Source organism: Pseudorca crassidens, chromosome 1, assembly GCF_039906515.1.
Source record: "Pseudorca crassidens isolate mPseCra1 chromosome 1, mPseCra1.hap1, whole genome shotgun sequence".
Classification (NCBI taxonomy): Eukaryota; Metazoa; Chordata; class Mammalia; order Artiodactyla; family Delphinidae; genus Pseudorca; species Pseudorca crassidens.
The window spans coordinates 197,643,570-197,657,419 of NC_090296.1; the positions used below are offsets into that span (position 1 = coordinate 197,643,570).

General features: G+C 45.2%; 1 protein-coding gene across 6 annotated transcripts in view; it reads right to left on the reverse strand.

The window, feature by feature from the left end:
* WAC (WW domain containing adaptor with coiled-coil) overlaps positions 1–13,571 on the reverse strand; it is an 84,161-nt gene extending 70,590 nt beyond the window's left edge. For 4 of the 6 annotated variants that reach the window (XM_067705661.1, XM_067705642.1, XM_067705632.1 and 1 more), the window contains exons 1-3: positions 12,887–12,993; positions 12,601–12,637; positions 10,871–11,066 (exon numbers count right to left, since the gene is read on the reverse strand). In XM_067705661.1, coding sequence (XP_067561762.1) covers positions 10,871–11,066; positions 12,601–12,637; positions 12,887–12,927 — 274 coding nt within the window. In that variant the 5' untranslated portion in view covers positions 12,928–12,993. Of the gene's footprint in view, positions 1–10,870; positions 11,067–12,600; positions 12,638–12,886; positions 13,066–13,437 lie in introns of those variants that run through there. The other 2 variants (XM_067705651.1, XM_067705671.1) reach the window with 2 other exon arrangements.
* Between the last annotated feature and the right edge of the window lie 279 nt (positions 13,572–13,850).

The window sequence follows — 13,850 nt, forward strand, 5'->3', positions numbered from 1 at the left end:
AATACATGTCCAAACCTCTAGACTTGACACCAGAAATCAGTTTTTCCCTCAAAATACGCATATCAACTGCAATCCTCTTAAATTCTACTTCTACCATCTGAATCCAAACCCTCACCACCTCAAATCTACAGCACAACAAGCAGCGCTAACGATACACGGCTTTATATAATCAAAGGCTGGCTAACGTGCCCACATCAGCACACAGAGAGACAACCTGAAAGCCTAACTGTACAGTGTGCCCATGTGCAAGGACCCAAGGGGAAGTCCTGAAGAGCGTGTCATCCCCTGGGCTAATCACGACATGGTGCTGACAAAAGTCCGGTTCAACGGCGAGCAGGAAGCCCACCGGTAGTTCTGCTCTAAGAAGACCTTACTTAGTGAACGCGAAAATCAACTGAGACATACACTAAACAGTAATTCCCTATCTCTGCACTAAAAATAAGTTTGACATTTAAATACTAAAATGAGTGCTATATTTTAAAACCTGTTCTTCCCAAGAATCAAGAACACCCCTAAATTATGAGAGTCAGCATCAGGGACTCACCCAACTCCTTGTCAAGGTAATAATAAATAAATCTAGCCCAAATCAAACTGACAAGGAAATCTGGAGGCCCAAGTGCCTTGGGTCGACGTTTGCAAAATGACCAACACTGACATGTAAGTTCCACGACAAAGGAGCCACCATAACTGCACGAGACACAAAACTGAGGTTGGCCTGTGCTTTAGACAGCACAGCCTGTGACCTAACCCTTCAGAATATTCTTTATAACTTAAATGCCCCATGGTAAACGAGACTCAGCTCTATGCACAGAGTATTACATATGGATACTTTAAAACCCTGATAAGGAGCCAACAGGCAGCAGGAACACGTCATCACAGAAAAGGCTGTGGGATCGTAGACACCACCACTTCTAACAGCCTATCTTACTGTGTTCCAACTCCCATGTTTTCCCCAGGGCTTCAATTTTCATAAGCCACCAGCACATACTTTTATGAAGTTGGAAGAGTCTGGAAACTTATTCTTCACAAATGCATTATTAAATGCAGAAATATTTACCATGATCTTCTCACCTGAGCCAAAATATTCCAAAATAACATCTTTTTCTCGTATTGCTTTTTAGCTACCACAAAGGACTAGTTTTATGGGTACAGTACAGGTCAAAACCCTTCAGAAGATGCCAACACGATGCCATGCTCTTCGGGCGCACCGTCATACAATTCAGAAGTAATCAGAGATTAAACCAAAAGACTAGCACTATCTAAATACATCAAACACGCTCATCCTAAGTTTCCTTCAAAATGCAATTACAGTTGACCCTTGACCAACACAGGTTTGAATTGCATTGGTCCACTTACAGGCAGATTTCTTCCCCAATATACACATTTCACAGCACTACACGAGCTGAAGTTAGTTGAATCTGAAGCGCAGAACGGCGGGTAAGGACGCTGGACTGTAAAGTCATACATAGAACGGCTACGGGGGAGGGGGCTGGCTGGCACCCTAACCCCACATCGTTCGACGGCCCGCTCTACTCCTCAGGACCAACTGCAGGAAGACGGTCTGCTAGCACCTGAGGTCGGCCTGAGCACGCCAACTCGGGTCAAGGCTCTGTGTTCCAGAGAAACAAAAACCAGATGAAGCTTAGCACCGGGCTGTCTCAGGAAAGCCTGACTGCACGGGGGTGTGTGTGCCAGAAACACTCGATCTAAGTAAGAGCGGCAGCTTCAGATACAACCCAAACATATCCTGCAGGCCTGGCCAGCTGCTAATACTGGTTAAAAACTCCTCTGCTTCCCAGCATTAGTTCTACTCCGGAGCAATGGCCATTACATTAAATGCCACAGGATGCTAACTGAGCTATTTAATGCGTAACTGTATACAAATTATACTATTATCTGTGCATCAGAAAAGAAGGTGACAGAGAACAAAGTTCTCTGAAACTCAAGAAAGCACACAGTATGATCTGGCAAACAACCACTCTGACTTCTAGACTCCTAACGAGAAAATTCACATTCCTTCATGTCCATCTCAGCGTTCCTCCTCTTGTGCGCACTCTGCCTAGGTCTACAGTCTGCATGTATCTAAATTAAACCAGTGTTTATTTAAAAATTCAGTTTTCTAGTCTCCCCTCCGCACCCGCCCCCCAATGCTCTGATTGATGATAATTCAGATGGAGTCAGGAACTTGTAGCTCTAAAAGCTTCCTAGGTGATTTGAATAGACAGCCAAATTTGGGGTAATTACCCTAAATTTGTGTTTTGGTTTACCCTTCCAACAATCCTAAACATCTCTCAACTGCAGAGCTCTGGATGAGCAGGTAACAAGCTAGCATGGCCCTGTAGCCCCTTCACGTACGTAACTCTCACCGATCAGACCCCTCACCTGGCAAGTGAAAATAATACCCAGGATGGTCCTTCCTAAGGAAGAAGGAAGAAGGAAGAAGGAAGCGGTAGCTTGAGACTGGGGCTGCTGGTCTGACACCAACTCCTCCTCAGTCACAGGAATAAGAACAAACATCATAATGTACTATGTCACAGTCTGAGCACTTGGCTAGATGCTTCACAAGTGTTGCAAGGTTTGTCATTTTCATTCAACCCCGCCGCAATCCTAGGGAGTGGACACAAAAACACAGAGCGAGTGACATGCCTGAAGTCGCCCAGCTACACGTTATCAGCAACTGGACTAAAACACAAATCTAACTGAAAGATGGCTCCACCCATTGGTTAAGGGTAAGAGAGAAGTGCTCACATTCTCTGAGCACTAACTAAAAGTATGTGTGGTCAGTCCTCTCACACTGATACTGCTGACACCAAATGTCTACTGAATCACTATGAAAATACACTGAAGACGAGCCAAATAACCCCATAATACGAAACCATTTTTAATAAAATCTGCAAAGGCTATGTATAGGATCCTTCTCATATGTTACGGCACAAGAATGAGTCCTATGAAAACTACCGACAGGATCTGAGGCGATTTCATTTTCCCCCTTCTCTGCATTTTCTAGTTTTTCTATAATAAATTCATCCTAACAAACAGAAATTGTAGTACAAGCAGCACTATACAGTTCAAGGGCCCATTAACTCCAACCCTGCCTGGCATAAAGATGCTGTTTCAGAAGTCAAGCGGATAAAAAATTTCTTTAGAAAAATAGGAAAACGTGTTAAGCTAAATAGGTCAACAGGGTGATCATATTCTCCAGAACTGTGCTGTCCAATTCAGCAGCCACTAACCACATGTGGCAAGTAGGCACAGGAAATGTGGCCAGTCCCAACTGAAATATGCTGCAAGCGTAAAATACCAGATTTCAAAGACTTTGCACAAAAAAAGGATTACAAAAAAAATCTTAATAGTTTTTAAAACATTCAGTGCATGCCGAAGTGAGAATATTCTGGATGCGCCAGGTTATATAAAACACACTAAAGCTCACTTCGCCTTCAACGGCGCCACGAGAAAACCCGCCTCTGTGGCTCCCTTTGCTTCTGCTGGGCAGTGCTGCTCTACGACCTTGTCACTCACGTGCAGCCAACAACATGGCAACATCTGGGATCTTGTTAAAAAGGCAGACCCTTGGGCCCTACCCCAGAACTGCTGAGCTAGAAAATGCATTTTAGCAAGATCCCCAGATGTTCAGCATACACACGCATGTCTGAGAAACACTATTCCAGAAAACCAGTTTCATTTCCCTTTCAATCCTGACAATCCCAATAGTCTTTCATCTACCCATTTACTAAAACCTGCCAAGGTGTTAGGCACTGTTCTCGGCAACAGGGATACAAGGGGATAAAATCATCAACAAATTTACTCCCTGTTCTGGTGGAGTATATTCCAGAGGACAAGCAAAACTGTCAGTCCCGCTATAACACTTTGCGAAAAATGCAAATTTGTTTGAGCACTACTGATTTACCAGGAAACTACCTGAGCATGACACAGATTTCCCCACTTACCTACAAGCAATTTCACCCGGGAGAAACACGAGCTGCACCCAGCTGGACCAAGCTACACGGGGATTCATGGCACAGAGACATACGCCTCTAATACCTGCCAGCTACCCCAGCTCAGCGTCCGAGTTACGGGTCACATCCATCCACAGTCGGTGACAATTTTCAAAGGGTTATTTCAGATAACCCTCCTTCCATCACTTGACAGTAACTCACAAACTGCAGCCCTTCCACAAGCTACTAACTTCAGGCCTTCGTCAAGGTAAAATGCCGCATCTACTGTGTCGTTAGTGTACTCCTTGACCGTTTAACAAAGTTGTGCAAGCTCTTCGCAAGGCCGCCCCCTTCCTAACATGCCGCCAACAGTGTTCTTGGAGTCCTGTGCCCCACCCACGTCCCCCCCATAAACCCTGGGGTGCACTGTGCACGGCAACTTCCAGGAACACGTGCTGTAACACAATGACAAGAAAGCGGTAACATCAGGTCACCTAAGTACAAAGAAGGAACAAAGCACTGGGAAGGACAGGCGATGACAGGACGGCTGAGTGCCTGCAACGGCAGGTAAGGCCTCTGGGAGAGGGTGGTACTTCAGCGGACACCCTACTGGAGAGACGGCACCAGGGGGACATACAGAAAGATGAACAAACCTGCTGCGGGGCCAGTGCGGACAGAGCGGCACCAACAAGGGGAATAGGCCACAGAAGTACCCAGACAGCAGGTTACACAGGGCTCATTACAGGCCTCGGTAAGTAACACAGTCAAAGGAGGGTCTCGAGCATGACAGCGATGTAAGCTGTCATTTTAACTGGACTACTCTGGCTACGTGCTGTGTGAAGCATAAAAGATGTGGGACACCATTCAAGAGGCTCCTGCAGAGTCCAGGCAAGAGGAGGAGGGGACAACAGTTTTACTTTAAGTACACACGGTCCCAGACTTACCACGGTTCGACTTAGGATTTGTTGACCTTACAATGATGTGGAAGCCAACAGGCAGGCGGTGGGAACCATACTTGTAATTTTGAATTCTGCTCTTCTCCCAGGCGAGCGATATGCGGTAGGATACGCCCTCAGGATCGGAGCTCCCAGTCAACCACGTGACCAGAAGGCGAACCACCCCTACACTTACAGCCATTCTGCTTTTCACCCTCAGTACAGCAGTCAGTAAGTTACACGCGACGTTCAACACTTTACTGTAAAGCAGGCTTTGTGTTAGATGATTTTACCCAAAATGCTTTTGCTCGTGTAAGTGTTCTGAGCACATTTAAGGTAGGTTACATGTATTAAATGCATTTCCCACTTACGATATTTTCAACTTTTGATGGGTTTATCGAGAAGTAACCCCACTGTAAGTCCAGGAAGATGTGTACTAAGTGGTTACAGCTGGAATACAACTTTAAGGTAGAGATAAGGTTTTATGTGTAGCAAAAAGACTTGCTTTCTACTTTCAACAATAGTAGGCTAAATAATTAGATTATATGTTCATCAGTAAAACAGGAATAATCCTGATCAGCCTAATTCAATGGGTTATGGGACCAGGTGAAAAACAATGTAAAAGGGCTTTCGAGATTATGAAGCATCATATAAATCATAAAAAGGAGAGTCTTCATAGGATATATTTTCAAGCCCTAAATAACTGGTTTTGAAATGACTGACGAACAGTATCTCCAGTTCTTAGCACAGGGTCGCAGAAGCAGAGTCCAGGTACAGATGTGGTCCCAGGTACAGAATCTCTACCAAGATACCCCAGCTCACTGCTAGCTCCACTCTTTCCAGCATCAACAAAATGGTTCCCTACATAAATCAAAACCATTCTGCACAACAAAATAAGACAAACAGAGCCTCACCAGGAAGACAACCTCGAATATATAAATTTTCTGTGAATTATGGACCAGAAATCCTAAGTATGTTACACCAAGAACTTTAAATACATCTTGCACAACTAAAACAGTTCAACTGAGACTGCCTTAAACCATTCCAAAATATTTTTGACTGTGAAATTGAAATCCATTGTATCATAAATACATAATAACCACCTTTTTAAGAATAACAAATAGGTTAAAATGTGATGACTACAAGACAAATGACATGGTATGTGTTCAAACACACGCACAAATCTTTAGAGCAAGTATTTCCTAAAATTAAGGAATACTGAAGAGTTGAAAAATTAAAACTGTTTATCCACCAACCTTATTCTGTTCCTCTTGAAATGGAATACCTATTTCCTATGGAAACCCAATGCAAACCTATCTGCCTAGTTTATTACCTTACTATATATACACTGGACCAATAAAAATAGGTAATACTTATCTATTTTCACTAGACAAGAAAACACTTAATTCAAGTATCAGTGAATTTTAGATTCTGTATGAAATTTCCAAGTTGCTTTGAAAACAAGCCTCTGTATACGAGGGCTTAACTTGAGAAAAATGGCTTCTTCCTAGTAAAATTGGCAAGCTTTCCCATTAAAACTTATTTTTAAAAGTACACTAACATGATCATCTGGTCTAGAACTACACACACACACCACACAACCACAACCACACACACACACACACACACACACACGCACACCTACTATAATTCATTAAGATGTATCCGGAGCATTAAGATACAAATCAAGTCATCTTTATACTAATTTGTAATATAGTAAACACCCACCAAATAAAGTTCAAATATGCCTGAATGTTTCATCTCCAACAGTGTACACAAGTTACCAGAGTAGAGAGGACTAATTTCTAGACTAATCTGTCACTATGGGTTCCTTTCATAAAAGTAAATATTCCCTCATCTATAAACTGTAATACAGGGATACCATGTGTACTATCTACCTTCCAAGGTCAATGAGGATCAAATGAGACTGTTCATTTTTATAGTACTTTCTAACATTACAGATGCACAGCATATTTCGTTTTATTCCAAATGTAAAGTTATATGAATAACCGTAAGACCATACTGTGCAATTATCAGTCTATTATTTAATGTGAAAATACTAAAACATTACTAAATCATACTTTAAAAACTGTAAGAACACCAATTATCCCCAAATACTCCCTACTGAACAATTCCTTCAAATGTTACAGTAACTGTCATTTGACAACTGTATTAAATACATTTCCAGATTTCTCCAGATATAGCTAAACGACAAAAAAATAAGCGCTTTCGTTATGCAGCTACAAACTTTAACATCTTTAGAAATGTAACCACTAAGGGCAATTTTTCCTTTGTACTCAAAGGTATATGAATGCTAACTCAAAAGCTATGCAAAATCACTGTTAAGTCCCACCAATCAGGGAGCCGATACAGAATATTTTTCAATTAACCAATGGAGCTATCTCCCCCCAAAAGATGTTTCTAACAAGTATGTTTCTGACAGTTAATTCTTAGAAGGATGATGAGAAAAATGGGACAACCCCCAAGAGGCTGAAGTTCTGTGGGACAGCTTTACAGAACCCTTGTAAAGACATCCCTCGTTCCTCAACTCATTTGTACTATCAACATTCTTAAAGTTACTTGGTAACATTATCCTCAGGACTAGTTTCGTTAAAGAAAAACATACTTTAACGAAATGGAAAGAGTTTTACAATTCCACAGAAGTACAAGTTCAACCAGTACTGTGCTGTCGTACTTCTGAAGTGGGGGGATGCAAGCTGCACCTTTAAAAACATGTCTACGCTGCAAAACCAAATCCAGTGTACCTTAAGATTCTTGTTTTTGGTTATTTTTAAACAAAAGATATTTTGCAGACAGATCAGGAAATATATAAAAATAACTTATTCCACCAAGTTAAACAACCTTCTAGGTAAGCTGTAATGTCACATAATTTCCCTTAATTACGACAGATAATCTACATTCCCTTTCATAAATCCTACAGGATAAAAACCTCCAATTCTTTTAACTGCACATACAGAGCTGGAATAAATCCTTTTTAGCTGCAGATTTCTGCGAGTGACGATCCTCCTCAATCCCTGCTTTCTGACTTACGATATACCTTAAAGTCATTTTATATATTACTCTGAATTGGCACTTTTCAAGGAAATCCAAGGTGCCATGGAAGAAATCTAGTGAATTACTGAAAAAAAATATGCTGTGATGTGGACAGATGCCAGTAAAGCCCCATTTGGCGCGGGGGGGGGGGGTGTACACACATCCTTAAATTAGGTACTTATTAAAATTATGAGATTTTTTTTAAATCCTAAAATAAATATCAATTTGAAATTAGTTCAAAAAATACAGTAACCTGTTCTTACATTAAATTGTTACTTACAAATGCTGAGTGCACAGATAATCCAATTCACTTGCACTTCACTTTGGATAATGGTTTTGACTGTTATGTGGACATTTATCTAAAATATGTATATATATATTTTTTCTTTGTTTTTTTTTGCGATACGGGGGCCTCTCACTGTTGTGGCCTCTCCCACTGCGGAGCACAGGCTCCGGACGCGCAGGCTCAGTGGCCATGGCTCACGGCCCAGCCGCTCCGCGGCACGAACCCGCGTCCCCTGCATCGGCAGGCGGACTCTTAACCACTGCGCCACCAGGGAAGCCCTGAATTCATATTTATTTAAAGATAAAAATCTCAGGGAATAAAAATGCCTGTAATAAAGTTACATATTCCCTTTAAATCTGTTTCAAACTCTCATTAGCAAGGAAAAAACAAAAAAACACCTGGAGTCAAAGTATAATGACTAAATATATCAGTATTAACTGAGGGAAGAATCACCACTTCACATCTTTAAAACACAGAATTAACATCAAAGATGCACTCTGAGCTCAAGAATGTAGATTTGATTTTATGGTATTCATTATTATTCCTACCTAGTGTAAAGTAATATGGTAGCCAGGTATATGAGAGACGATACAGTCAGGGATGAAGTTAGTATTAGTTAAAAGGCTCCAGAGAAAGAAAAGCAAACAGCTAAAAAAGCAAATCAGAAAGTGGGGTTTTAACTGAGCAAGGGACTAGATCAGAAAAATAAGTTTCTTTACAAATGGAGCTAAAGAACCATCAGCAAGCAGATGCAAATAAAAAGGAAACTAAAAGCAAACAAGAAATATCTGGACTACACATAGAAAGGAAAACTAAAATCAAAATGAAGAAAGAAAAAGTACAGAAAAAGCAAGCAGCTCGACCACCACCAGAGTGGTGGTGACTCTCCAGAGTCAGCGCCTTTAAGAATAGCTTCAAGGCCAGGATCACATCTTAGCATTACTTCCAGGAATACCACACAACTGCTGACACATAGCAGATGCCCAATGTTTGCTGAATGAATGAGCAACAAAATGTTCTTGGGATTATTTCACCTGTAAAAGAATTTACCAGGCGTGATTCACTGTAAATGTATGAAAGCATTTACAGAAGTTTCCTAGAGTACTTAAAATGACCTCCTTCCTGGATTTGGGGATCCATGATAGATTAACCAGATCAGAATCACTAAAAGAGAACCTGGGATACTTATCCATAAGGAGGTGAGGTGCCACATCCTATTTAGTCACAGTCACCAAAATTTTAAAGATAAAGCAAAATACAGTGCAAACAATACTGCCTTCTAAGAGCTAACATTTGAAATGAAATCCACTACAGAAGAGTGGTTGGTAATAGAATCATCTTGACTACACATACACTATGAAAACTTACCTACAAAATTAAAAACGTTAATAGTTTAAGTAATTCTGTCCAAGAACTTGTAACGCTAAATAACCAAACCCATCTGCTGTTACTTACAAACAAATATACAGATTATCTGTGTAAGTAGCACAAAACTATACTATATTTAATGGAGAACTATATTCCCCTCCCATTCAATAACCATCCAAATGTTCCATCTCAATGCAATCTTCTGATTATTATTAATTTCCTCAACCCAGTAATTATATACAGAGGAGACCGATGTTTCTCAATATCTCATCATACTGAGTATAGCTGACTTCTACCCTAGGAGGCAAAAAAGAGAACCAGAAGATGCAGGATTTTTTTTTTTTTTTTGAAGTAAAAGCAAAATATTGAGAAGCTAGTTGAAAATCAGACAGAAAGCCATGTGAGACTACCGAGTTTCCTTAGAAGTTTATAAAGGCACAATCAATAGGGTATATTTATTTCGAACACGTTATCTATTAAGCAATTTAAGATCTTATAACAGGGAAAAATAGAGATTAATTGCCTCAGGGAAATTGGTTTATCCCTCAATGCATTCTTTAGACATGAAATCTGATTATTTTGGTAAATTTTGGCCACATTAAGTCTGAAACAGTTAAGAGTTTAACTTTTTTTCTTGGCCTTCCACCTACCACAAAGAACTTGAGGCAAAGGAACAGCTGAAGTTACCCTTATACCACTGAGGCTTTTAACAAGGTGAATATGTGAAGAAATATACGAGTTACATTAATAAGATCCTAGGGAACAGGAAAAATCTCATTTAAATGTTCACAGCAAAAAGTTAAGAAAAATTTTCTGAATCACAAATGATTTTTTTAACCTGTGAACTGTCTCAAAATACCTACTAAATTTTTAAATTCGCACTTCACCATTAGGAGACACGGCTGAACTCCTTAAAAAAAAAAAATTCAAGCAGAAACAAGGATCTCAAAATAAACCAAGCCAAATAAACTGAAATCTTTACTTGAAGAGGTGAAAGTTCCTTTCTTGGAAAAACGTCCTGCATTTTTCCCTCACCATTAATAAAGTACTGGTAGGCTACATTCATAAATGCATTCTCTATCAGCTACTGGAGTCCAGTTTTGCATCCTCAGGTCAGCATCTGTTATCTCTACATCACTTGTTTGGGAATCACATAAATAAAAATAAAATATTCTGATGACATAACCATACAGTAACGTCTGCAAGCTGGAAACATGACTGACACCTTTTGTTTTATACAGAATTATCATGAAAAACCAACATGTGAAAGTTTCAACCAAAAAGCTACTCACCACCATCCCTCTCTCTAACTCTGTGAATATGCACATTTTTGGCCTTACTGTGACCTGTGCTGTCACTATATTTGTTTTCAGGACTATCAGATCTCCGCAACATTTTATTTGGTGGTGAAGGATCTGCGGCGTCTCGCATTTTTTCATGTCTGTGATCACCGCTACTGGGGTGACTCTTCGATGAATACTTAAGTGCCTGTAAAACATCACCCCCCCAAAAATAAGAGAATTAAAACATTGAACTCAACTTTCTGGGTTAGTTCTACTGTAAAACTTGGCATATTAACTTCATTCAGTTTTATGAATTTGTATCAAGAAAATTAAAATTTCCTTTTCCAAGTCTGTCTTTAAGTTATTCAAACAAGACCTAAATGACTAAGAGTTACTGTAAGGCTCCTCATACAAATCAAAATACCACATTCAAAAAAAAAAAGATCCACTCCACTAATTATCTTGTAAATACAAGAAATCAGACACTTTGGTAAATTAACTCCTCAATAAATTTTTCTGGGAATTAGAAAGTTTAATCTAAAGGAGAGTACTACCGTCATCCCGTTTTTGCTCTGCAACTGCTACGCTAGACACAAGATATAAGCAAGCATGCACAGGTTTCTGCAATCCAACAACACAAAAGCGTCACTTTCTCCAATGCTTGGACTCACCCATGTAAAGCATTTGGGACCTGACTTCACTGCTCTTGCAGGTGCGGGAAATAATTTTAAGAGGCAGAAAGAAACGCTGGCTGATACTTCTGACCTATCACGGCGGAACTTAATGGAACTCCCTCGCAATAACGTATCTGAGACAACCACGACATGGCAGTCTTTCAAACCGCATCATCAATTATGCTTTGGAGGGCCCGGCTCAACAGGGTTTGACCTCTGACTTATGCAAACTAATGAACACTGTTTTGCACATCAGGGGGCCTAGGGTTTTTAACTTGGGCTTTTAACAAATCATGCTGGCCAGTAACACTACCGTCAGCTTAGAAACCTGCTCTCCTACCCGGTAAGGGATCAGACGCAGAAAGTATTTCCTTCTAGTGTCATCTGAGCGCTGCCAACCATGTCTGAGACCCGCCCCACCGCCGGAACCAGGGGCCACTTCTACCAGGACTTTTTTTTTTTTTTTAAATTACAGGTTTACGTGCAGCCGCCGCAGGCACACAGTAGAAGCACCTTCCTTACTTAGAGCGGCTGCCCCAGCACCCAAAGACCTCAACTCCGGCAGGAACAAAAGCGCCATCTTCCACTAGCAATGCACTTAGCCGCCCCGAAAACAAACTGCGAAGGGAGAGCGCTCCACCGCGCGCCCAGGAGTCGCAAACCCGTCGGCAGCCTCGCCCCAGCCTCGCGTCTACTCTGGACACCTTTCCGGCAACTTCTCGTCGCCCCGCTACAAAGGAGCGTGGCTCCAGAGGCCCCCGCGCCTCGCCCCACCGAGTCCCTCCCGCCCAGAGGCCCGAGTCCGGCCCCGCCCGGCCGAGATGGGCTCCGCTCGCCACGCGGAGCTGCGCTTCCTCCAGTCACCTGTCAAGATGAGCGCCCACACCTCGACGGCGAGCGCCGCGGGGGCCGAGCGCAGGCTGCGGGCGCCGCGGAGCCGTGGCCCCGAAGGGCCTGCAGCGGCTCGCGAAGCCTGCGCTCGAGTAGCGGCTCCTCCCTCCCCGCCGGCCCCGCCGCCCCGCCGGCCCCGCCGGCCCCTCCGGCCCGCGCCCGGCCCGCGGGTACCTGGTAAGGCTGCGCGTCCCCCCGCCGGTCGTGACAGCTGGAAAACAGGAAGAGAAGCGGCCTGAGGCCGGGGGCCCCGGCGCCCCCCCCCGCGGAGCCCCCGGAGCCCGCCCGCGCGCACACGCACACTCGCGCCCGCCGCCGCCCGCCGCCCGCGCGGCCGCTCCCCCTCCCGGCTGCTCCGGATCAGGGTTAACAACAAAAATGGCGGCGAGGCCGGCCCAGATAAGGAGCAGCCGCCCCCCCGCCGCCCGCCCCGCTGCCCCAAAACGAAAAGACGATTTACCCATCACTGAGTCTCTGCTGTTTCCTCGCATACATTACCATCAATGCCCGGCCTGTGAGCGTGTGTCGGGGACGGGGAGCGGCCGCGGACCGGGCGGCGGGCGGGCGCGCAGGCGGCGGGCGGCGCAGGGCCCGGCGCGCCCTCGGCGACGCTCAGCACCTCCCCGTCACTGGCGCCGGCGCTCCCGGGCCATCCCCTCCGTCCGCACCACGCTCACGCTCAGCTCGGATCGGCTCAGGCCGGGCAGCGGCGAACCGGGGGAGGGGGCACCAAGATGCGTCCGGCTCGGCCCCGCGCGCAGCGACTGCCTCCTCCGCCTTTGCCTCCTCCCGCTCCGCCGCCGCTACCCCTCCTCCCCCCGCCGCCGGGTCCTCCTCCTCCGCCGCCGCCGCCGCCTCCTCCTGCCGCCGCCGCCGCTGGTGCCGCCGCTGCCGCTCCACCAACTACATCCGGGCAACTCGGCCGCTGCGGCCTTCGGAAACCCTCGGCACTTTCCGCCGCGCTCCTCCTCTCCCACCCTCGCGCGCTCCGGAACGCCGCCTTCGGCAAACCTCGGCTCGCCGCGGCCCTCCTCTTCCTCCGCGGCCTGGCTCGCCTCCTCGCGACCCGTCCGCTCTTTCCGGTCGCCGCTGCGGGCTCGCACACGCGCGTCCGGCCGCCGCCCTTCCACTTTAGGGGTAGTCCGGCTCGGGGAGCCGCCCGAGGCTGGTCCCGGGGGCCCCGGGGCGCGCGGGGCGGGCGGCGCCTTCGGGAGGAGGCCGGTGGGGCGCGCGAGGAGCCATCGCGGACTTAAGGGCGGCTGCGCTGCTGCGCGTGCGCCCGGCGGCGCGGGGCGGGGAGGCGTCCCGCAGGAGCGCGCGGGCCGCCGCCCCCGCCCCTGCGGGCTCCGACCGGGAAGCCCCTGGTTGGGCGGCGGGCGGACGCTGGCCCAGGCGCCCGCTCCGCGCGCGGGGACGCGAGCTGC